This window comes from Brachyistius frenatus, unplaced genomic scaffold, assembly GCF_029030835.1.
Source record: "Brachyistius frenatus isolate BFR_SWC_R1_liver_20210118 unplaced genomic scaffold, ASM2903083v1 Contig_35, whole genome shotgun sequence".
Lineage (NCBI taxonomy): Eukaryota > Metazoa > Chordata > Actinopteri > Embiotocidae > Brachyistius > Brachyistius frenatus.
Genome location: NW_027210634.1, coordinates 706,553 through 732,066, shown reverse-complemented (window position 1 = coordinate 732,066; position 25,514 = coordinate 706,553). Strand labels below are relative to the sequence as shown.

The window sequence follows — 25,514 nt, the reverse complement described above, 5'->3', positions numbered from 1 at the left end:
GTCAGGATTTGTGTAAATGTCACGGTCGCACTTTGTTGCGAGACCGCTTTAAAAAAAAAAAAAAAAAATCTACAAAGATGCATATTTGCACTTCATTTTCTGCGCCTTCTGCGCGTTTGCTTGCGCATGACGTCCAAGTCTTCCCGGGCTGCAACAAACACTCCGGCGGGGTTTTAATACTTCGCGACAACATTTGCGCCCGCGCGCGGTCTTTCTCTGCGAAATCTATAATTACATTTCCAACATTCAGAATTTCCTTGCAACAAAAAAAAAAAAAAAAAAAAAAAAAACTGGAAAGCAACACCTTTTTTTTTTTTTTTTTTTTGTCGTGTTTTCTGAGATGGATTGAAAATGTAGTTGTTGTTTTTTTTTTTTTTGTACGAATAAGAACCGCCACGGATTATAGAGGAGCTGCGTGTTGACAGAAGACTAGACGAGACATTTGTAAATGTATGTTTCTTGAGAGAGAGTGGGAGGCAGCTGAGAAAATTCTGCTCAGCCGTTCGAGCTTGTCAATGCCAGAGCTGTGACAGCTATGAATTAAACATCTCTTTGTATTTCAGTGACCCCCCCCCCCCCCCCCCTCCCTCCCCTTTTGTTTCCTCGAGTACGAGACGCAAGCGACGGCACGTGCAAATCGGAAACGCGCGGGCGGAGAGGATCTACAAAAGCGCGCGTCGACCCGCCGAGGGGACGCTTCTTCCGTCAAGTCGGCGCGCGCGGGGCGGGAGGCGAACTGACCTGCGCGTCGATGATCTTCTGTTTGGAGTCGACCACCGCCTGCATGTCGGAGTGGTCCTTCTTTAGCTCCTCCTCCACTGACATTAACCTGGGAAGCAAAAAAAAAAAAAAAAGAAGAAGAGGGGACGGCGTTTAGAGGAGTTGGAAGAGCGGACGCGGCGAACGGTCGCGAACCGGCTTTCCTCTTCCCTCCCCTCTCGACCTGCTGATGATGCCCTTCATCTGGAGGTCTTTGTCGTCCTGCTGTCTGCGCAGGCGCTCCTCCGACTCCTCCAGCCGCGCCTGGTACTCCATCAGCACCTTCTGCGCCTGCTCGTCCTGACCCTTCAGCCGGGCCTCGTACTCCTCCAGCTTCTGCACCGACGCCCGCAGCTTCTCCTGCAGCAACGCGATCTCCTGCTGGTACTGGGCAAAGAAGCGGGGGAAAGGGGGGCGGGGGGAGGAGGGGGAGGAGACGGGGACACTCTCGTCATCGTCGTCGTCGCGCGTTGTCGTTATCATCACAATCATTAAACCCCTATCAGCGGGGGGGAGGAGGAGGGAGAGTGGAGGGGGGTGGGGTGGGAGGGACGAGGGACTCCTTCTTCATTACCATAGCTGACAAGAACGAAACAGAAATCTCTCAATCAGGCCCCAGATTATGCCGTGTTGTTTCTGAGTGTAATTTCTGTCTGGAATAGAGAGACATCCTTTATCAGGAGAATCACACGGTTCATTTACAAGCTATTTGCCATAACAGCGTTGTTATACTAGACCTGTACAGCCGCGCTACAAAAAAAAAAAAACAACAACAACAAAAAAAACTACCATCGACACGGAGATGCTTTCAGCAATACTTTCATTACAAGAAAAACGAAAATCAGTTTCGAATAGAACTCTTTCACCAGTTCAGATATTAAAAACACAGAAAACGAAGAAGAGAGAGGACATTTTTTGTTGTTGTTTTTGTTTTGTTTTTAGGATGAATAAAGACAAGAAGATGTGAGAAGAGAGGGATGCAACCGGTGAAGTCGAAGCCTCGTCTGTGAAATAAGTCCTGAAAATCTGTCCCTGACCCGTCGCCGGACCTTTTGAAGAGTTTTTTTTGTTTTTTTGAAGGAGTTCTCTTCAGGCTAGAGGAATCAAGCGGAAGAATCAAATCTCTTCTGGGTAAAAAAAAAAAAAAGAAGTTAATTTCTTGTAACAACGGAGGGATACTGAGGGTCGTTCGGCATGTCACTGGACAACCAGTAAGAGTGAGACTACCGACAACAGCCTGCCTAACTATACCGGAAAACTGACTGCACCCCAGGCAAGTCAGTCAAACCAGACACGCCTTCTTTGTGGCCTAAATTTGAATTAATTAAAGAAAATATTTACAGAAGGACCACCAGAACACGGATCAAAAGGAGTACATTTAGCTGCTGACACCATAAAGACTCGTGGACATTTTTTTTTTTAATTTACTTTGAATTTGATGAGAGAAAAGTTGATGCTCTTTTGAATTGGGAGTCTATTGGAGCCCAGACGGGTTTCGGAGCCAGCCCCGAGTGGTCATCAGCGGTCTTGCACTTTGAGGCCCTTCCTCATCCTCACCGGAGCTCAAATGTTAATTCGTTAAATTTGGTGACAAATGATCAAACAGCTGTCTACCTCACTAAAAACCGCAAATGTCGAGCTGCTGCTGGCACTACAGGAAAAGTCAAAGGGTCACCAAAGGTCAGAAGGATTCCTCCTCTGGAGACCTCGAATGTCGGTACAAAATGTCACGGTAACCCGTCCTATATTTGCTGTGATATTAACTGGTGGACGGTTTATTTTTGCATCTTCGTTACACTTGTAGTCAGTTTGCTTTGTCTGGACTGAATTCTTGTCGTTCTAGTTTAAACAAAACGCTCCAGCTTTCAGCAACAACGGATGGAGAGCTATTTGAAAGACAAACTATCCTGAATTATCGGTTTCAATTACACACGGCGAGGAGGACGCTGCTGGGATCATTTGTCTCTCCCCGTCACCTCGCACTTATTTCTCCTGGTGTCACTCTCCCCGCCTTCCACGGGGACATTTTCCCATCAATCGCTTCCCTTTCTCAGAGGGAATAGTGACCTCAACTACCGTTTTTCTTATCGGCTGCTCTACCGTTTTCTCCTCCCCTGTGCTCGTGTCGCTCGATCCCCCCCCCCCCCCCCCCGAGAGTGAACCGCACCTACTGTATCCGCGAAACGCGGAGAAAATCTAACTGCAGTGGAAGCGGTCAAACCTTTTCTCTCGGGCATTATTTATTTATTTATTTAAAAAAAAAAAAATCTTTTTTACGCGCCCTCTTCTCCCTCTGGATTTGTCTGGAGGGTCAGAAACAAACTCAAACTGTTGCATTGTCACATATAACAGCTACAGGATCACAAGACTTAAGAATAAATCTGCTTCAATTGACTTCACATTCGTTTCGAGCAGGTAATTTGACGATAAATATTTTTGTTTTCCTAAAATAAAACTCCACTTCACTAAATATTTCTGCATTTCAATCTCGTTTGGCTCCGAGTGTCGTATTGACTGTAACCGTCCTTGTGCAGATGTGTGTTTGATATTCGACAGACTAAAAGGGTGTAATTAACACATTTGAATATTGATGACACGGGGCAGAACAAAAGAGAGTTGGGAAAAACAAAAGGTGCTTTGAACAGATGCGTCTCTGCACCTGTTTGTCCTGATGTCACATCTGACAGCGTTCCAGGTGGATTTTTATTTCCATCCGTGCCGACATGGAAGATCTTTCCCTGGATGTAGCCGAGTCAAAGTTGCAGGTAAAGAAACTGATGGGAGATTAGTTACAGGATTCTCCCATCCCCTTAACATTTAAAGTTTATGGACTTTATAGAGAATAACCAATTAAAAATCAAGAGTCCGAAGACAGTCCGCCTTTAAATATCAATAAGAGCTTCTCTGTTATTAAACTTGGGTTTACAGAGAAACAACTCGACACGACAGCAGCACGGACGATCAATCGAATCAATAAGATGGCGAACTGTATTTTCTGCATACCGCTGCTGCAATTTAATCAATGATGTTTTGTATTCTCAGTGGTCCTGGCCTCGTATGTTACTTTTATTTGTCTTCCAAATATATATCGTTATAAATGCCTAATGAGTTTTAAATGGGTTATAGTTGTTTTTGATACATAAAAGATATATACAAATATTTCATGTTTTCAGAATTTGTATGTATATATTCAGCACTTGTTGTGTTCTCTTAATATAAAATATGGAATACATAACACACCTGTCTTTCTGACAGTAACCATCCTCCTCTACTTCATGCAGATTTAAACAGCAAGATCAGAAAATAATGTAGGCTACACCACCAAAATGTCCATTTCCCTGTGTTTGATGTGACACCTACAAATGTATGGTCTCAATTGTTAAGTTATTTTTGTTATTTCAGATTTGAATGCATCTTTACAGTGATTTGAAGGCGCAACTCTGAAGGTGCAGTTACTCAATTGCGACACAAGGGGGAGTACCTGCTCGGTGAGCAGGAGTTGTGGTCTTCCGGTCCTCAGACTGAGAAGCAGGAACACATCTAACCTCGGTTTCCTCTGGCTTCCCGTACAAAAACAGGTTAGTAATGTTTGTTATATCATCACAATGCATTTTTTTTTTGTTTTAAAGTACTTTAAAAGTCTTATATATGTTGTTTAAAAACCTGCCCGTCCGCCACAATGGAGTCTTGCTCCCGGCTAAACAGTGTAAGAAAATGACAATTGACATTTTACTTTACTGCTTATATCCTGTTTTCTTTTATTTTGTAAGTGTGTTCAGGCTCAATTACAGTAATAAAGCTACTAGTCAAATATATATTTTTTTGTAGCTGGTAAGCAGCTTTAACTAATGAGTTGTATATATTAGCACGTCGGTAAGCCAAGTCATCCTGTTTCTTCTCAACAGATTTGTGAATTGTTTTATTCCAGCAGGGTTATTAGTACACGAGCACTCGAGCTGTAATGTTAGTCGAGTGGTTTTGTTATGAAGAGTTGATGTGAATACAAAAAAAAAAAAAATAATAATCTGATAATATTCTGTTGAATTAAGACGGAGAACACATCTAAATCCAAAACAGGACTTATCTTCTGCTTACTGGCTACTCATGTCTGAGGCCTGTAACATTTACATACGGCTGAGCACTGAAACATGGTAATAATACTAATAATAATAATAATAATAGTAATAAAAAAAACTTGTATTTTGCGTAGCACCTTTCATACAAGAAATGCAGCTCGAAGTGCTTTAAAACATGCAAACGCTTTCCTAAAAACAAAACAAAAAAAATCGAATTGCAAATAGCATCTATATATAAAAAAAAAAAATACAAAAATAGCGTCTTATTTGTTGTTCAGCTACTCTGATTGTCTGATTTATTTATATTTGATCTCCTGAGGATTTTTCTACTGCTCCTCTTTGCAAGACAAATGCGCATCTGCTTTGCTCTGGACCACCGAACACATACAGCGTATGGAAATGAATGTGAACATTTTTGAAATGGCTGGCTACGGGGCCTGCAGAGTTAAGACTTTGCACGGGACCATTAGCTGCAGCTCGTGTCTGAGCAGCTGCGGGAAGATGTAATGTTTTTCCAAAAACCCCTTTCTCTTGTTGCCGCTCTGCTATTTTAAGGTGGCTGCGGCTTCTTTGTTGGGACCGAAGTTATTTCCTTCTTTGGTTGCTCTCCCTCGCCTCGCCTCGGCTCTGAGCTGCTTGGCTTCCATAAAGTATGAGATATGTGAGGATGACAGGTTTGTATTCATTATGGATGGGGGGAGGGGGGGGGGTGGGGGAAATAAAAATAATAATAAATAAATAAAAAGAAATGGGTGAGCGTGCGGCAGCCAACCGAAGCAATGGAAGCGAAGCGGAGGGTGAATGGTTGTAAAAAAATAATAATAATAAATAAATAAAAAAAGGGTTGCGGAGAAGAGGAAAGCAGGGAACGTAGGCAAGGAGAGGAAGCAGCAAAAAAAATAAATAAAATAAATAAAATAAAAGCCTCTTTCTGTCTCTAGCTCTCACACAAGATGCAAACGCACACAAGCTGCAACACGTCCGGGTGGATGTACTGCATGTGAATACACACACACATACACACACACATCTGGGTTTTTTTTTTGGGCTGCTACGTTTTCTTTTTCAAAGATGGTGAGATATAGGGAAGAGTTGTAAAGGGGGAGGCTTTTTGAGGTGAATGGGGGATTTTTATTTTTATTTGAATGAAAAAGGGTAACAGTATAATATCCCAAGTTATTCATGATTTCTATGTGAGATAAGGGAAATGATTTTTTTTTTTTTTGCCTTCGAGTTGCTGTATTTACCGAGAGGACTCCTTCAGAGCGGCCCTCCTCCGGTGGCATTAACGACCTCGGATCCGGCGTCTGGGAATTTTCCGGAAGCTCCCGAGTTAACGACTTGTGACGTTTTTTTTTTTTTTGCTGACGTTTTTTTTTTGTTGAAAATATGGGGGAACGCTGCTGAAGTTCATTTATCATTGCACGGTAAGTTAATATGCTAATTCAATTTTAGTCGTCTTCGTGGTCTCAAGATACGTCTGAGGGGAAACGATGTTCCCAACGGCCTCATTTTTTTTCCCCCCCTCTTGTCATCGTCTCCGCATTTCCTGCATTACTGCTGCGTCCACGAGCTGCGACGTGTTCGCTGACATTTACGTAAACGGCGGAGGCCGAGGAAGTTCGATGTTCATTGGGTATTTACCGAATGAATTGCATCGTCTTGTCTTTGCATTTCCTGCGAACGTTAATGCTCGCTTTCTAAATTGTTATATTCTCTGCGGCTTCGAGAAACCGTCCATGTTGTTCTCATGACTTGATTGACAAGCACCTTATGTTGTAACCACGACGTCACACTAATATATTTTTTTTTAGCCTCTGCGGCTTCTAGGAAGCGTCCGTGTTGCCGTTATCGAGTTTATCGTTGTTAGCGAGGTTCTTCGAATCTGTCCGACGACGTCTTTAAATGTTTCGACAGCCGACAATTAGTTTTGGTCATTTTTCCGACATTCCTGCTTTTCAGATGTGAGAATTTGATACTTTTCTTTGTCGTACGTGATAAAAAACTGAATATATTTAGATTTTTAATACATGGGCTGTAGGTACTTTTTAAAAAAAAATGTATTTATTTATTTTTTACTGGTTTTTTTTTTTACATTTCACAGGCCAAATGATTAACCCATGAATCGAGAAAATATTCAGCAGATTAATATATTTGTTGCAGTCACAGTGGTGATATTCAATTGCGATGCCCGCTGACAACCACGCTGATATTCTTGTTCGCTATATTTAGCCTATATTAGCTACTTTCTGCAATTCCTGCAGTAAATCAGTACTTTTTTTTTTTTTTTTTTTTTCCCAATTTCCACGACCGAATTAATATGCAATAAATGCTTGCTGTGTTATAAATGTGCGTAGTATGGCTTGAAGTGGCAAATTGTCTAAGAAAACCTGGGGCTCAGAGGCAAAGGCAGAGTGGGAATATATAGAGCAGGTAATTGAGAATAGAAGGGGTGTTTTCAGGAGGGAGGTAAATGAGGGAACTAATGAGTGGTAAAGAGAGAAAGGACAGGTCAGTGGGGGTATCAGGGCTGAAGGTTGAGGTGGTTTGTGAAAGGAAGGGGGTTGGTAAAGGTCAGAGGTTGGATGGCAGGTTACCTTCTCCACCTGAGTTAGATCCTCTCTGTTTCTCAGTGACTCGGGCTCCATCCCCTCATGGTCTAAAAACTGCACATTCATATTCAAAAGCCAGGCTGCTGTGCGGTCCAGCGCACTTGGGTTCACTGGGGAGGGGGCCTAGTGAAACCAACACAACACACACACACACACACACACACACACACGCGCGCGCACGCGCACACACACACACACACACACACACACACACACACGCATGAGCTGAGTGCAAGTGACGGGGAGGGAGGGAGAAGCAGGGAGGTTGCAATAACACCACAGAAACAACAGAAATAAGCTTGAAATGCACCAACTCATTTGGATTGAAAGCAGCAGGTGGAATGGATACACGCTCCAGTCTTCACGCTCACACACACTTTGAGGCAGGTGTTTTTTTTTTATTTTTTATATATATATATATTTTTTTTATTTTGTTGTTGTTTTTCACATGTGTGAGTGAGAACACCTGCAGTGTCATACTCGCAGCAAGGAAGGTAACAACTCTAAAAATAAAGGAGCGAATTGAAACCGGCCCGGAGGCAGAAACCCGCAGTTATGCTGTGTTTTGGTTTCCGTCCGCCAGCTCTCTCTTGATGACCAGCTGAGTAGAGAGGTGGCCGCGGTGGCCGCGGCGAGTACGCGAGAGGGAAAACGCGGATGCTTTTATAATCCAACACGCTCGTTTTGCACTCGGGGCGTTCGAAAATGCCGAAGTGTCTGAATATCTGAAAATTGACAAAACGGAGCAAAAGAAAGAAACTTTGTGCTGTTTTAACCTGAAACTTTACGAACCGTTAAGATTTTGTTCCCGTCAATAGCGACTGATGCCCACTTAGAAACAAGCCAGTTTGTCGGGATTGCGAAATGAATGAATTAAGATACACGGTTAATCAACTATAATTTCCAATCAACATCCAGTTATCTCAATTAAAACAAAAACGTACCATTATACTATACTAGGAAGGAAATAAACTTAAAGCCACTATGCAGGATTAAACAACTTCCGAGACGACACCGTTCCCCTTCACAGGTCTCGGCCTGTGCTGGTAAATGTGCTGAAAGAAACACGTAAGCCTTCTTTCCAATGCTTTTTACTGGCTCAGCTCGACTCTACTCGCTTTTCGACACTGGGGCTTGTGGATAGTTCCTGCTGCCCCGCTATTATTATTATTATTATTATTATTTTTATTTTTTTAATGTCGATGCCGTTGAGGTTCTACGCCAGCTGAGCTGAGACTAAATCGTGACTTGAAAACAACGCAGCCCACTAACGGGTCAGGGAGAAGTCAGTGTCACTGCACGACCCGGGACATCCTGCTAAAAACCCGCCCCTTGTTAAAAAGCCAAGTTCCCATATCAGCTGTAATTGTTCAAATTCGCTGTACAAATTGATTAATGGCAACGGGCGACACCACGCTGTACTCATTTTGAGGTGGGTTCTGGATGCTAATGAGAGAATTCAGCAAGCGTGTGCGTGCGTGCGTGTGTGTGTGTGTGTGTGTGTGTGTGTGTGTGTGTGTGTGTGCGTGTGCGTGTGTGTGCGTGTGTTGCAGGAATTTAATGTGGCGCCATTACGATAGCGACAAGGGGTCACTGTGTGCAGTGGAAAACCAAATCCAGTGAAGTACCCCGTACAAAACGAGTAGAGTCGATACCAGCAGTGGAAGAAAAGGCTGTCGGCTGCACGAGTACGTTAAATAATCCATGCAGTCCGCGTGGAGATCTTCTACCGGATGAGTGTACAACTCGAGGGAAGGTCACAGGGTTACAAAAGGTATATTAAGCTCATCTTCTGGGGACCGTGAATTCCTGTGAAACATTTCGTGTCGATCCATCAGCTAGTCTGGACCACAGCGGTGGAAAGACAGGTGAATATAAACGTCCCTGAAGAGAGACACGATAGTCCGTCGCACCTAAACTCTTCACATAGTGGCTTTAAGATCCTGGACTTAAGCTTTGCTTATTACGAATTCAATTTGTTGCCTGTCAGTGAGTCGGTCGGGCTAAAGACAATCCTGTGGACTCTTCAGTAAAGTGGAGAGCAAGGCGCTATGTTTGACATACAGATGTCCTCCCCTTCGGCCAGTCACCGACCAGTGCTTCTGAATACAGCTGAGCCTATCGTCCGACCCGCCACAAATGAAAACGGACTCGCCAGCAAAGGCTTTGCTGACTTTAAATCGAATTGGCCACCGACATCCAAACTGTAGCGACGTGCCGGCCGAGCAAAATTACGGTCGGTTTGTTTCCACGAGGTCTGTTTCCTGTTGCCTTGTGAGCAGAAGTGAGTTTACATATCGTTAGTTAATGAGATCCTAATTGTTCCTGCACCTTCCTCGTCCTCATCCTATTAAACTTGACCAGTAAAACTGGTGAAGTGATGAGCTGCCTGTATGCAAATTACCATTATTACACACACACACGGAGACTGCAGTTCACTAGGGCATAATGTGCAGTGTCAGCGAGTACACCCACACAAGCTTTTTTTTTTTCTCCCCCCAACACGCTATGACACAAATGGGCGTTTTGTAGCAGCAACTTTTAATATCACTGTAATTTCACGTGATTGCACGGACTCAGGCAGCTTGAGCCGGCGGTCTCGAATAATGCCCCAAATTAATGTCACCCTTAATTAGCCCCGAGTTAAAGATGCGTACGCGACGCCCGCGGCCGTCCCGGCGTGCAACCCGTACCTGCTTGTGCTGAGCTCTCTGCTTGGTCTCGGGACTGTCGCCTTTGGAGGAAGAGGACTGCTGTCGTAACCGAGCCCCGCTGCCGGGCCAGTCGGGCGACGACGTCATCATGCTGCCGGAGGAGGGGCGGGCGTAGGGCCCGCTGGTGAGCAGGTTGGGGGGCGTGCGGCCCCGGGTGACGCTCTGGGGCGGCGGCTGGTCTATCCGCCGCTGCGGGCCGGCGCTGTTCTGCCTGGGGACGGCGGGCTGGTGCTGCGTCTCCGTGAGGGACAGCTGCCGGCGGTTGAACTCCCCCGAACGTCTGGTGTACTCGTCCCCGCTGCTGCCCCCCCCACCTCCTCCGCCGCCGCCGCCGCCTCCTCCTCCTCCGCCTCCTCCTCCTCCGCCGTGGTTCAAGAAGGCGTGTTTCCCTCCCGCGGGTCCGTCCTCATTGTTGCTGTGGGAACTAACAGAACTGTGGCACTCCGAGCCCGAGTCGGTCATCCCGCGAGGGGACACGGGCAAACATGCCGCCATCTGGTACACCGGGTTCTGGAAGGACAGCGGGGCTAGCAGCTGGGCGGGTCGGCCCGGAGTGCTTTCCGTGCCGGGGGTGGTGGGGGTCTGGCCCGGCCTCCTCAGGGTGGGACCCCCGGGGACGTTACTCTGTGGGACTCTGGCCGACCAGCCTCCCGCGGAAGCCGGGCCTTCACCCGGGCTGTCCGAGGAGCAGGGACCTGGGCCGCCCTCCAGGATGCGGGGGTCCTGCAGGTCCACCATGGACAAACTCTTGCTGCCGTTGGCCATGCCCAGGTCAGGCTCGTTGGTCTCAGAGTAGCTTGAACTTCGTGCGGGGGAAGGCTGGATCCCTGAGCTCCTTGTCACAAAGAAAAGGTCCTTATTTTCTGGGGTGGGTGAGGGTAACCTGGTGAAGTCAACCAATCTGAAAGAGACCAAAGAGTACAAATTAAAACCTATAAAAATCCATATTTGAATAGTGCTGTGGCAGACTGATAGCAAAAACAACTAGTTATATTGGTTAGCTCAATGCTAAAATGGAGTAAAAAAAAAAAAAATCAGAGATATTTTAACAGCAGCAAACCAAACCAGCAATTGTGCCTTCTGCAGTCAAATCTCCGTAAATTTCATTAGCATCAGCTAATATTAGCCATCAAAAAAAAGTCACAAGAGCCCACGTACGGCTGAAGCGGAGTGTAATGAATTGAGCAACAGTGCATTTTTTTTTTTTATTGCTTTCGAATTCATCTTTTCCCTTTTATTTTGCCAAATGTTACATAATATTGCTTTAAGTCTATTAATATCTGGAACTCTAATACAACCAAGCACTCTGTTAATACATTTCTGAGGAAATGCGGCCTCCGCACTCAAAAACGTCCGTCACTTTCCAATTTGCTTCCTTCCCTTCCGCCTGCAGACGGCGGCGACCTCGTCGCCAGAAGACGATTACGCCGACAGGTCCGACTTATCTTCCAATAATCTCTGTCATTCACGTCGCGCTCGTCTCCTCCCGCTCTCTCTTGTCCCTTCTCCCTTGTTCAATTACCCGTCCCTCCTCTGCCTCCTTCCCCCCGCTTCGTCCTGCTCGACATCTTCGCCGTTTCTTAAGTCTCGGCACTGTCCGCTCGTCCTTTCCGCCGCTTTTCAAGCCCCCTGCTCGTGGAAGAGAAGCCGTCGAGGCGGGGAACGGCGACGCTCGTTTTGAATTTCGGGGCGTCGCGGCGCGCACGACACGGGTTATTGTGATGGAGTGGCGAGGGTGGGCGCTCAACGTCGGGTCATATGGGGACACGGCATAATTAGCTCGATTGATCCCGCGGCCCGACGAGCGTGATGATACCAGCTGTCTGACTCGCTTCCTGTTCCTCCCGTCGTCTCGTCTTCCTGCTCCGTGCGTGTGTTTCCATCTGTGCGCCTGTATTCTGACGGCGGTGTTACTTTCTCTGGCCGCCGTTCGTATATTTCTTATATATATATATCTATATATAATAACTAATGTGCTTCCAAGTGTCACCTTGCCATCGTTCTGCCAGACAGCGAGAGGACGGGAGATAAGCAAGATAAAGTGCTGTGTTAGTGTGTATTCCCCCCCCCCCCCCCAAAAAAAAAAACAAAACCAAAAACAAGCAGGGGTGACACTCCGGCGGTGTCACGGCCTCACCTGACAAACATCAACGCTCAGCGAAAATCGGCAGCGTGAGAAACGCAAATTGAGCTGACGGCGGGGAAAAAAAACCAAAACAAGAGATTCATACTTCAGCACCGATGCACAAAACCACAAGTTACACACAAAATCAAGCGCGTGAAAGATCGCGCGCACCATGCGGCGTTTTGGGCAAAAAGTCTCGTTTCCGGCGGCGGGTCCGCCAGTAACCTTTCTCGAAATCAATTCCAGACCTCGAACCTGTAATCAGTTACGCTCCCCCGGGCCGGCTGCTGGCGTTGGCATTAACGGGGCGAAAGCTCGGACCACCGGGGTCCTGTACGTATGAATTATGAAAAGCTGTGAATAAACACGAGGCGCGGAGATTTCAGGGCAGCCAAACCCCTCTGGGGGAAAAAAAAAAAAAAAGGGGAGCTGCTTCAAAAGATTTCAAGTTTCTAGAATTTGAAAAGCAGTGAGATGAAAAAAAAAAAACTTCTACATCTCATATTCTTGTTTGTCTGTTTACTGATAAAAAAATAAAATAAAAAAAAAGTCTGTTGGAGATCTTTTTTTTGTTTGTTTTTCTTCTGCTTTTATATTTATTGGAATTTCAACCACTAGGGGGCAGCAGAAACAAGTGATCGCGGAACCGAGCTAACGCGGTGAACCTGTTGGCCGACAGTTGCTTGTTTACAAATCCAGCCGTTAGAGAGCAACATCATTATTTTGTTTGTGTCGAGTCGCGTTTCCAATGTATTTATTTTAAGGTCTGTTTTTGGTCTCTACCGGCTACTTTGGGAAACGTGTGTCTCTTTAGCTGCCGCCGGGGAGGGGGGGAGGGGAGGGGCGGCGAAGAACCGGACTGTAAATCTATTAATCGCCGTGTATTTATTGTTGCCACAACTATAACTGGCACTGCTGATATCCATGTCAGCAACTGCAGCATAAATACACATCAGCTGCCAGCTCACCGTCGGAAGCCTTTTCTGCGCTGCTCACTTCAACGTGTCCGCATGCAAACAAAAAACTTTTCACTTCTTTTTAGACGCCCTAAAAATGCGACTGAATTTCGGGGCCTCGATTCAAAACTAATATTCAAAAAAAAAAAAAAAAAAAAAAGTGTCTCGCGTATAAGTCAGAAGTGCCGCTGTGGAGGAAATAACATTTCCCATGAACCACTTCACGCTGTAGATGCCGGCAGATGTTGTCAAAATAAAGAAATGGACTTTTCCTTTTTATCGACGCGACAGCCTCACAAAGGCTAAATAACCACATCACAGGGCTGCCATCTCAAAATCAAAGAATATATCTATTAATCAAAAGGAAAATTGCTCAAAATCGGCAAGGGGGCGGGGCTTAGAAACCTGCTGTTTTGTTGGACCTCGCCGCCAATTTTAAAATGAAAATTGAGTCCGCCCTCGGCAATCGACGACGTCAGCGTCGTGCTGTGTTAGACGTGATGCGGCTTTATTGCTACAACACATAAACGATTTGCAACTGCTTTTCACCACAGTTTGCGGAGCGCTGCTGTAAACTAATACGTCCTGTTTTTTTTTCCCCGAGTGCCACACGAGGCCTTTGATACTCCTTACCCTGAAAGGTCGTTGTCTATGACCATCTTCTGCAGACCGGTGGAAATGCTGCAGCTGGCCTCGGCGGGGGGCGAGCCCATCAGCTCCGAGGACTGTCCCGGTGTCATCTGGACGCAGGACGGGTTGGACAGAGCCGTGTTCACCTCCCGCAGGATCCTGGGGAGGGGACCCAGCTTGGAGGCTGCGCTCTGTGATAGATAGAGACACAATTAAGTTTAAGCCAAATGAAATTATTACTCCGGACCACTTCAGCCGAGGCTTTAATTAGATTTCATTTAAGTGTTGTTCGGTTGAATTTCATATTTGCATAATTTTTAGACCTAGTTATTTTCCCGGCGCCGTGCAATCAACTCTTTTATTCAGACATCATGCTGAATAATGGAATAGGCTGGCCAGTCTGATGGACTGGAATATCAACCAGACTTGATTTCTGAATTATTAAAAGACAAGGTTTCAGAAAGAAAGCTGGATGAGCTACAAAAAAAAATAAAAAAAATAATCTGCCAGCACCAGCTTTCCATCTGCTACGAGCGCTAATGTACGCGTCCTTGTGAATCCATTAATATGGCTCACCCAGCCTCCGAGTCTTCCCACTGTTCTCCCCTTGTGCAGTTTGTGTAATGCAATGATAAATTATTGATTTATGTGTGATAAACATACTGATGTGGCCGAAGCGCAATTCAAACCCTCGAAGCTCGTGGTAATGCACTGAAAACCTTGAGATCTCCTTTGACCAGCCGGATCCCATCCTTATTGGTAAAAAAAAAAAAAAATACGACAATATTTAAATATGAATGAATCCGAGTCTTTACAGATTTGCGAAGAAGAATTTTTCAGCGCGTGTAAAAAGGTAGTTGTGAAATTTTTGATTTTGTGGAACAATAAACCCCGGAAAGAAATATGTTGGATGGAAACGACCGCGTTCGTTATCTGAGCATTTGACCGAAATCCACCCGTTCAACCAAACTCGTGCGGCTCCGGCAGCCATTTTAACGTGCATTTATTGGGCAGGTGCTTTTATCCGAAGCCGCGGTTAAAACAAAACACTGAAACCAGTTCAAGCTGAGCGACGGAAAAAGTCCCGGTGACGGCTGACGGAGGCGCGTATTCTTCAGTACCTGGTCCATCTGGGAGACCACCTCGGAAAGAAGGGAGTGCAGGGTCGAGAGCTCCCGGCCGAGGTCGATGTAGCCCTCGAAGCCCGCCGTGTTGGAGATTGTCTCCGGGTTGGAGATTTCCAGCAGGAAGCGCTGCATGTTGGTCCACTCGTGCTCCAGGAACTGGTTCATGAAGGACATGTACTCTTCCTTGTTACCAAATCTGATGGCGAAACAGGAACAGGAGACGGTGGTGGTGGTGGTGGTGGTGGTGGTGGTGGGGGGGAATAAAAGAGCAGTGCAGAATTAAGCTCGTGCGAGTCGTAGGAGAAGGTGTCGTCCACCTCGATTCGAACTACCAAACCGCAATCGGAAACTCACTTGGTGAAGTTGGCCAGGTTTTGCGTGACCTTGGCGATGAGCGTGAGCGTCCGTGCCGTGCGGTCGTCGGGGTACTCCTGCATCAGATTGAAAAGCGAGGGCGACATGATGGCCGGACACAGGAACCGCAGGAACAAGGACGCGCTGATCAGACGCTCGCTGATGTCCGGTCGACCCCGGTTGCTGCACTCCTGCCGCCACGACGCGAAAACCTCCTTCAGTTCTCGCGGAAAGACGCTGTCGAGGAAGCACAGACGGGAGAGAAGAGTTTTTAGCGAAGGGACTGCTTTGTCGGCTCTTTTCTTAAAGCCTTCTTGAGATTTCAAGCTGCTTAAAAAGCCCATATATCAAAGTTTTGAACAACAGATGTCCTTTATAATTGACAGCCGCTGCTAAATCACACGCAACCTAATTAAAAGCCTCCTGGATTGCAGCCTTAATTGCGTTTAAGACCCTTAAGAAGAAATCTGTGCTGTTCAGGACAATATATATGAATCGAGGGATTTTGATGCAATAAATTGTTCACGGCCATGAAATATGTGCGAAGACCTTCCCGGCCTTAAAGAGTTCACGAACCCACACTTAGTGTGTGCGGTTTTCTGAACAAAATGAAAAAAAAACAACAACAAAAAAACAACCATCAGCTGAAAACTTCCGTATTCACCAGTATGAGTTGATGATTTTGCAGAAGGCGAGCTCACAGCACATCTTCAGGTTACTCTGGTGTTCCGGCAGGTCACCTGACGAACACTTGGACGGATCGACCTCACAGTTCTCGTCTGACTCGTACAGAGCCTTGATGAACTCGCCTGGAAAAAAAAAAGAAGAAAAACAGGCACCCATACAGAACAATAAGTTTTCTTGTTCATCTGCGAGGCAAATACCACTAAAAGTGGTTTCAAAGTCCCGCTGGGCTAAAAATCGTAAACTGAAAAAGAAAAGACCTTTCTCTAGTTTGATCTCGGACAACAGACGCACCAAAATAAAAATAAACGCCGGAAAAAAAATAGATGATCAAATGATAACAAAGCTTTTGTTTGATTGTTTGACTGAAAGACGAACCATTTTCTGCTTTGACCTGAATGAGTCTGAAGGGTCTTTAGTTTGGCAGCGGTCTGAGATTGTTATTCCGCTCCAATCAGCATTACCGAGCCGGGGACAGGAGTGTCTTCTGTCTCCGGTGGTGTGAAGGGAAACCAGGCTGCTCCCCCCCCCCCAATCACAGGTCCAGCGGAGTCGAACAAATAAAAGCGATACAAGCGATGCATAATGTACCGGCCCCTTCAATTTCCCTCCGAACCGACCCTATTGAAATCCACGGCAGGAAACGGGCGGCGCTTTGGAGTCGGCGAGGACGGCCAGAAAGGATGTGTGCGGCGAGAATTAGGAGGGAGGAAAAAAAAAACAAAAAAACGGCACACAACGCATACAAAGTGCTTATTGTTCGAACTGCCGACGGACAAACAGACTCGGTCTAACCTTGGGCCGACATTGTCGCGTAACGCTTGCACGTCGTTCCGCACAGAGCTGATCCACTTTGGAATATTTCACGACTCCCTGTCACGCCCGCGCGGAGAGAACGGTTTTGCGTTCGCACCGTACGCCGCCTTCTCGTCTGTCTTTCGCGTCGGCGTCTACAATTAAACGACTCCCGAGCGTCGCTGTTCGCGCGCGGGACAGTAACGTTTTCATCTTCATCTCAGCTTCACTCTGTTCCAACTAAAGCTGAAGTTGAAACTGCGGACGAGGCAAAGTGAGACTCTAAACGGGTGGCGTTCACGGTTCGGTTTGACACTCAGAAATCCACAAATGATCATCTTGTCAATTTTTTTTTTTTTTTTTTTTTTTAAAGAATGAAAATGTCAAAACTGTATGATTCATTGCGACCGTAGCAGTTGAGGGCGGCGTGTTGCTGCAGCGGTTCGCGCCGTCGCCTCACAGCAAGAAGGTTGTGGGTTCGCGCCTCGGCTGCGAGCGTGGACTTTGCTGGTTCTGTCCCGGTGCTCCGGGTTTCCTCCCACCATCCCCCCCCCCCCCCCCCCCCAAAAAAAAACATGCTTGTTATGTTAATCGGTGATTGTAAATGCACGCGTGTCTGTTTGTGTCCGTCTCCGTGTGTCGGCCCTCGTGATTGACGGGCGACCTCGTCCGGGTGTGAACGCCGCCTTCGCTCAAAGTCGGCCGGGTGCAGATGATGTTTGTGTCAGTCGAGATACCCATCGACTCATTCTGCCAATGAGAAAAGGACGCCGAACCGTTCGCCCGGTTATGAAATCAAATTTGAGAAAACATGTATAATAAGTGCCACGTGATCATACTTTATCGGATTTCGGACCTTTGGGAACGGGGGCGCTTTTAATCTCTCCTGCCGTTTGGTGTTTACTGAATTGCACTCTACCCACTACGTTTAATTACCTGACACCGCGGTTAACGAGAAAAAAAAAAACAACAAAAAAAAATTCCAAGTGTGAGTGAATAAATGACTTCGGAGGTGAATGTGAAGGAGATTGGAATAAACGGGAATCAGATGAAAGGTTTCCATTCAGGAGATAAACATGTACAAACAGATTAAAAAAAAAAAAAAAAGCCAAAGTACATGAGAAGACTTCAAGTACGGACACGTAGCGGCTCTTTTTTTTTCTCTCTCTCTCTCATTACAGCCTCTTTCTCGGCTCCGCTCACCGAGGGCGTCCTGCAGGTACTTCTGTCCCACCAGTTTGAGGTATTCCTCGATGGCCTTCGTGGCCAGCGTGTTCTCTCTGAAGATCAGGTGCTCGTTCTCCCCGCAGCGGTCCACCTCCGACATCATCAAATCCGTGAGGAAGTCCTGCAGCGGAAAAAAAACAACAACAAAAAAAATAAAAAAAATAAATAAAACCAAGGTGAGACGAGCACGGGGTTAATAACCGGCAGTCGCGAAAATCCCGCGCCGATCGCACGCACCGGAGGAATTAGTCGATAACAAAAATGCCTGTTCAATTACACAAGGTGTCGGGGTGAGACTTTTGCAATTAGGATGTGAAACAGATGAAGATATAAATAGGAATGAATATAAATGATTCAACTAATAAAAATGAAAGAACATCCTCAAAAGAGAGTTAAAAGGTAGTGGGTAAAACAAACGGATAATAAATGAGCAGGTTATAATACAAAAACAGGTCTGGGCTTTGACATTTCATCTCCGTCCCCTCCGTTTGTCGAGCCTTCTGATATTTTACATGACTAAAATCATTTAAAACGCCGCGAAAACAATCGCCCGATCGGCTCTCCAGCAGCCGTCGACCGCGTGACGCGCGCACGCTCGAGCCACTTTATTTCTTCGGCGGAGCCCTTCGTGCCGGCTCGTTCCGCCCGCGGGTCAACCGCAACGAACGCCGTCGGCCGTCGGCTTCTTTGCGGCGTGACGAAGTCGAAGCGGCAATTACATAACAAATCAGAGGAATCTTAACCGCGCACAACCGGCCTCCGTCCAACCAACAAAAACACACGGGGGGGGGGGGGGGGGGGGGATCCCCGCCTGGACGAAACGGACGGGTAAACACAAGCCGACGCAACGTCAGCGTTTCCTCGGTCGTCTCTCCTGACGCCCGATGCACGCAAAGTCTAATATTTGCTTTCCATTCTGTTTTTTTTTGTTTGTTTTTTTCCCTCTCTCTTAACTCCCGACGGAACGATGTGATTTCGGCAGATAAACGCTCCTCTGTGTTTACCAGGTAGTCGCTGACTTTGTTCTTTCGGGGCAGGTCTCTAAGAGCCAAAAAGACCGAAAATCCGATCAGCTGGGAGTTGTTCAAATGCTCCGCAAGAGCCGAAAGCGGGGCGGGGCGGGGCGGGGGGCGGGGGGCGGGGGGGGCGGGAGAGGACGGGACTAAATTCTCTGTGGGTTCGTCACGAGCAGCGACTCCTTTCAAGTACATCTGGTTATTTCATCCATTGTTAAGAAAAACAAACAAACAAACTGACTAAAACGGCTTTAATAGCGACATTAATCACAAAACGTTATTTTCTTTTTCGCTATCTAATTTCAGCGGCTGTCTGACACTCATTAAGCCGCGTGAAGCAGTTGGACATAATTAGCTCGAGTATCGTTAAACACCTTCGTCGGCTGCACCTGCGCTCAGTGTGAGACAGGAGACGGGAGCGTCTCTCGCTTAACTAGACCTCCGGTGTGACAGCTTTTCAAAAAAACACAATAACACGATTTCAAGACCGGCGAACGAAGCGCAATTCTGCAATGATAAAACGGAGGCAAACAAAGTAGCACTTTTTTTTTTTTTTTTTTTTTTTTTTGATATCCGATTTAGAAATATCCCTCAGTGCGAGGAGAAAAATATATCCCTGAATAGACGCCTGAATGGCAAATATATATATATATTTTTTTTCTCAACTTTCATTCGGATGCTTAAAAGTGTGATTTGGACGCCCGCTGTCATAGAAATGGAGCGAATGTAAACCGACGTGGTCAGAGGCTCGGCGCGTTCGGTCGTCAGGAGCAACGAGCTGCACCCGTGACGTTTCCCTCGCCTGGCTCTAATCAGCCCGGCGGCAGGTTATACGAAGAGGCTGGTTTGGGAGCTCAGGTTGTGTGCGTGTCTCCAGAGAGTCGACACCTCCGGTCGGCTCGCTGGGTTTGCGGTGTGTGTTTGGTTTTGGGAGGGGAATTGTGCGAGTGAAATGTGAAAGTTTTTTTTTCTTTTCTTTTTGTTTGTTTGTTTTGGTTTGCTGTTGTTTTGTTTCCCTTTAGTGCAACCATTATAGAAGGTTTCCTCCTCCAACCAGACTCAAGTTTATATTTCTGTTTCCCTTTTCCCAACTTTTTGTTTTGGGTCGGGTCAAATCCCCGTGTTTTCCATCATATTGATTAGTTAGTGGGCTGCTGTGGAAGTACGACTGATTTCCAGTGCTCAAAAGGGCCCTACTTTGTCTCTCCCGCTTTGTGTTTCCCAACTAATGACCCCTGTTTACCAGGTTTATTATTATTATTATTATTATTATTAAAAATAACCTTCCACGGCCTCTGTCATTTCCGTAAACGTCAGCAAACGGGTCATGTATAAAATTTGGACTTCCGGCATCATGAACACCACGAGGGGGCCGTTCGTATGGACTCTTCTCGCGTAACGTGGCAAAAACGACCGCATTTGAATGCAACATAAGTTTCCATGAAAGATTAGCCCTTTAAAAAAAAAAAAAAAAAAAAAGTCATATTAAAATGTCCTCTTTAACTGGCTGTGAATACAATTTAGATGGAACGATCACCACGAGGACGGGTAATCATCAGGTGGCGAAAAACTGGTGGTGTGTGTGTGTGTGTGTGTGTGTGTGTGTGTGTGTGTGTGTGTGTGTGTGTGTGTGTGTGTGTGTGTGTGTGTGTGTGTGTGACAGGCATTGAAGCTCCCAGAATTTTCAAGTCTTGAAGGAAAGAGATGGAAACGGAGCCATCTGGGGATGAATCATCCCTTGTTTAGATCCCTTCAAACAAATTTCTGGGTGTACACTCATGCGAGTCCCCCGGCAGCTTGTTAAAACCAGCGAGGGAGAAGCGGGGCGAGCGGCAGATGTATGGAGAGAAATGGAGAAGGAGAGGAAGAAAAGACGGGAGTGGTGGTCTTTTTAAAATGGAACAGAGGAAGAGGAGGAGGAGGAGGAGGAGGAGGAGGTGGAAAGAAAAGTCTCAGACGGTTTCTATAGCCGCTGCAGAAGCCTGTTATCCGTCTAATCAAAGATACACAGCAGGGAGCCAATCATCCGCTGATGTGCAGTGAAAGGAGCCTTTTTGGTTAAACGCATTTGCACACGCGCATATAAATACACACAAACTTGTACGGAGGAGGAAATCAAAACTTGCGTTTTAACAAATGCGCATATCAATGAACTTAAGTTAAATCCGCACGCTGGCGTTTATATATGTGTGTGTCTCTGAGCTGATTTGCTTTTTGGCTTCTTCCGAAAATAATGCAGCGACGAGGCCCGTCACAGTTACATAAACACCTGATGGCAATCATTTTAAATACTCGTCAGATTTGTTTCTATTCGTCTGTATAAAAACCGTGGATGAAACTCTTTATTTCCACCCAGCGTTTTGTTTTGTTTTTCACCGCGTTTGAGGTTTAACTGGTGCCGTGTACCGTCATCCGTCCGCTGCCGCGCTGCGAAGGAACACGAGCGGAGAAGTGCCGCTGGCTGTTCATATTAAGGCGCTTGACCATTTCTATTACTTGTGGACACGTGTTCAAAATTAGTATTCTTGGGACTCACTACTTCAGTCATCACTGCTGCAGCCAGTTGGTTTTAAAAGTCACAAAGTCTAATGGAGGTCACCTGCGTGATCCAGGTCCAGCTCATGGTAGCGGAACACTAATGTCCTGTAGTGACGGAGTCAAAGTGCAGACCTCAAACTAAAATGAGAAAAATGTGGCTGCACTCGGGGAGGGGGGGGGGGAGTCCATTAACTCAACATCCCCACGCAACCTTGGGAGATTTGAGCACTTCTGAAAAGAACTGGGAAAATTTCACCGTCCAGATGTGCAAAACATGTGGTTACATTGTAACCTTGGTTCTCTGATTGAAGAGACTATCTATGGGGAAATGGTCTCTTTGACGTTTACGCTGTCTTTTTCTGATATACATTTTTTTTTTTTTTTAAAAAGCCACTTTAAATTTACTTCCAATGGGGGTTGAAGACTGACAAAAACTCGTCCTTTCATTTCTTAGTTTGTTTACAAAGTGGACACCTCACTCGTGAAGAAGTATTGCTGACGGGAACTTTTTTTTTTGTAGTGTATTGACACCCACCCCTTCATTAGACCAACAGTCTTGTGTTTTTATTTTTTATTTTAAGAAAGTGTCATCCCGATTCTGATCTCTTCTCTAACCTCCACCCCTCTGTGGTTCCCTCCTCTCTGCTCCGGGCTCCTTTATGTGACCACTGAAGTGAGGCAAAACCCGGCCTGATTAGAGAGGACGGTCAGAGGAGGAGGAGGAGGACGGAGCGGGAAAACTAAGGGAGACGTCAAGAGAGACAAATTAATAGCAATGATTTCCGCTGGTAGTCTGAAACCAAAATTAGATCCAACCACCGCGAACAATCTTTTCGTGACAGGCTACAAAAGGGGGGGGGGGGCCCTGACATTTCTAGGTGGACGTTTCAGTCCATGCGTGCCCGGGAAGTTTTTGAGTATTTATCCATGAAAGCCTGGAATTTAATTACATGGATATGAGGAACTCTGCCTTAAGTACATACTGCATTTTTTTTTTTTCCAACCATGTTTCTCTGCGTGCAATGTTGTATGTCCTTAAAGCCACTTACTTTTCTTTTTTTTTTTAACTCTTCCACATGGCAACAAACAACCTGGTTCTCATTTCAGTGTGCTATTAAAGCAGACTTGCTGCAACCTGACCAGAACATTTCCTCAGTTATTTTTATTTAAAAGTTATGCTTTAATATCATGTTATTACAGCTGCCACGATGACCTTTTCGTTACGGCCCTTATGTTCACAGACATGCCACCATTTCTATTTTGAGAGTCAGCTGTGCTGACTTGCTTTTTTTTTTTTTTGGTGAGAAATTTTAATCGGAAAGATGAGAATTTTCTCTTTGGTGTTTAATGCTAAAACCCGAATGCTAGCAAGCTCACAAGGACGGTAAAAGCATTTGAAAATGGCAATTTATTCTGCAAAGCTGCTTTTAATAAAAAAAAAATTTTTTTGGTGTATTCAACTTAAATAGTTAAGTCCCCTACATTTGGTATTTAAGTTGATTCTACTTAAACAAAAGATTATTTCCACAAATTCTTGAAATGCAATCACTTGCCTCAAAATAATTAAGTAATATCAACTAGAATAGTTAAATTCGCTCCTTTTTGGCATTTAAATTGATTCTACTCAAAACAAATTATTTACTTAAATCATTTAAGTTGTCAGTCATAAACCAAAGTAAAACTGAAAAACCATTTGACCACATGATGTCACACAAGAAAAACAAGGGGGGGCATGAAAACGTCACAGAAAATCCATCCGTTTTCAATGAGGCCTGAAGTACAGTACAGCATCGCCCTCTCTAACCGCCTCATGTCAGCTGTCACGGTTAAAGTCCAAAATATAGCCACTGGATTTCAAATGTTAAGGCTACGACGAAACCTTCTGGCTCAACCTCGTGACCACCACCGTATATAAAGAGGACGCCATAACCGAGGACCAGTGAGGCATAAAGGTGGGCGGGGCTCCTTCTCCCCCTAACGACCCTTAAATAGGCTAAAGTGGGCGGAGCCGTACACGCATCCGAAAGTGGAGCGAGTAACGCGTAACTTTCAGGTCTCGGTAAGTGGCATTTACTCAAATATGTAAAAAAGAATAGACTTCATTCTTTGGAAGGCCAGAAATTAAGGTTTAAAACAGTGGAAAGTGGAACAGACAGTTTATTCTGTATTATTCATCGCAGGCTGCACCGTCCAGAACCAGCATCAAAAGTTTGAGCAATCATGTCCTAAAAAGAGACTGGAGTGTCTTCGTTTTTCTCGCCTGTCATCCTCTTCTCTGACGCCCTCAATCCCGCAGCCTGCCTCCACCCTCCTCCTCCTCCTCCTCTTCTTCTTCCTCCTCCCTTCCCTCTGCTTCAGTGCTAATAAGGAGAAGTAGAACGCTCACTATATCGCTGCCACATCTCATCAAGCAAACCATGCCTCAAAAAGAGGCAAGAGAAAAGGGGAAGGGAGGTGGAGGGGGGGGATATGAATGCAGGGTTGAATAGAGGGTAGGTGGTGGTGCAGCAGTGCTCACAACCCCTAATAAATAGTTGGGAACAGTCCGGTTGAAAATTCCCTAGACGTAGATGAGTTGTTGTTTTTTTTTCTCCTGCAAAAGCCGCATTACAGCTCTGTTCAGTGATGTTCCTCCACAGCCACAAATTTTGGAGCCGAAAATCGAAATGCAAAGGTCTGAAAGAGATGACATAACCTGCAAGACGTCGATCAGGGATCATTGCTCCAAGTGTGTCTCAGACAATGACGCACGGTGACGTTTTAACCCAGCATGCTTTCCGGTCGCTGAGCCTTGCAAAGACGGAACTCAACAGTCTTGGAAAGAAAAGCAAGTACATGTAAAAAAAAAAAAAAAAAATGGGGTGATGTTTATGCTTTCTACCTGCGACGATGTTTTTTTTAATTTTTTTTTATTATTATTATTATTTTTTTTGGTGTGTTTCTATGGTAATATAAAGCAAAGGAATCCAAAATTGCCTTAAAAGGAGAAATACTGGAGCAGCGAAAGTAAAGCGAGAAAGCTTTAAAGTAACAATACGGTTTTCTTTAAAACTGTCTGGAGAATATGTGGATGTCTCATTCTGACAGATAAATTTACTTGACTTCAGTGCATCGGTGGAATCAATCCTGTGTTAACTAAAAAACAAAAACAAAACAAAAACACCGCTATGTATTCAAACCAGTGCTTACTTTACTTTCAAGGTGTTGTACTGCTGGATTAAATTCCAACGATGTCCAACAAAGCATGAGGGGAAAAAAGAAAACAAAAAAAAAAAAAGGTTTTCATTTTGGCATAAACACTTTTTTGTGCATGGGATTTAAAAAACATTTTTTTTTAAATGTTTTTATTATTATCTTGGAGCTCAGATAAAAACACCATCGGCGACGAAGTCATGGACTGTGGAGCTGCTGTGATTCGTTAGGAAACTCCTAAAATGGAAATTACCTGTTGAGGCATCAAGTGCTGATGTAAACAGGAGGCAGAAAATACACATTAGGGGATTTAAAATGACAAAAAAAAAAAAACAAGAAAAATGTGTTGCGATGCTCACATTATTGTGCCCGAACAGACAAAACGAAAAAAATAGAAATGACGGTGGGGTGAAAAAGGAGCCCGGCAACATTAACAATTCGACTGATCGATGAGAGCCTGGTTTTTTTTTTTTTTTTTTTTTTTTCTGGCCTCGGGCGACAACCGAGGAGAGATTTGTGGAGGGAGAGGAAAAACCGGAAGCTCTCCAGCCGCTCCATCCTTCACTCGACTCATCTTTCCGCCCCCCCCCCCTCCCTGGAGACCGGTGGGTAGTATTACAGCGCTATATAGCCTGCAGCTCTTCCTGTGAGGGTCACATTGGCTTTACTGGAGAGGACCGGAGGCCGGGTGGAAACGGGAAGGCGGATC

At 45.5% G+C, this 25,514-nt stretch overlaps 1 protein-coding gene across 9 annotated transcripts in view; it reads right to left on the bottom strand.

Annotated features, from left to right (window-relative positions):
* Positions 1 to 25,514, bottom strand: part of dab2ipb (DAB2 interacting protein b) — a 162,040-nt gene that overhangs the window by 2,196 nt on the left and 134,330 nt on the right. For all 9 annotated transcript variants that reach the window (XM_069700800.1, XM_069700801.1, XM_069700805.1 and 6 more), the window contains 9 exons: positions 18,036 to 18,180; positions 16,018 to 16,162; positions 15,354 to 15,590; positions 14,994 to 15,195; positions 13,876 to 14,063; positions 10,141 to 11,062; positions 7,433 to 7,570; positions 944 to 1,146; positions 742 to 829 (listed from right to left, as the gene is read on the bottom strand). In XM_069700800.1, coding sequence (XP_069556901.1) covers positions 742 to 829; positions 944 to 1,146; positions 7,433 to 7,570; positions 10,141 to 11,062; positions 13,876 to 14,063; positions 14,994 to 15,195; positions 15,354 to 15,590; positions 16,018 to 16,162; positions 18,036 to 18,180 — 2,268 coding nt within the window. The remainder of the gene's footprint in view (positions 1 to 741; positions 830 to 943; positions 1,147 to 7,432; positions 7,571 to 10,140; positions 11,063 to 13,875; positions 14,064 to 14,993; positions 15,196 to 15,353; positions 15,591 to 16,017; positions 16,163 to 18,035; positions 18,181 to 25,514) is intronic.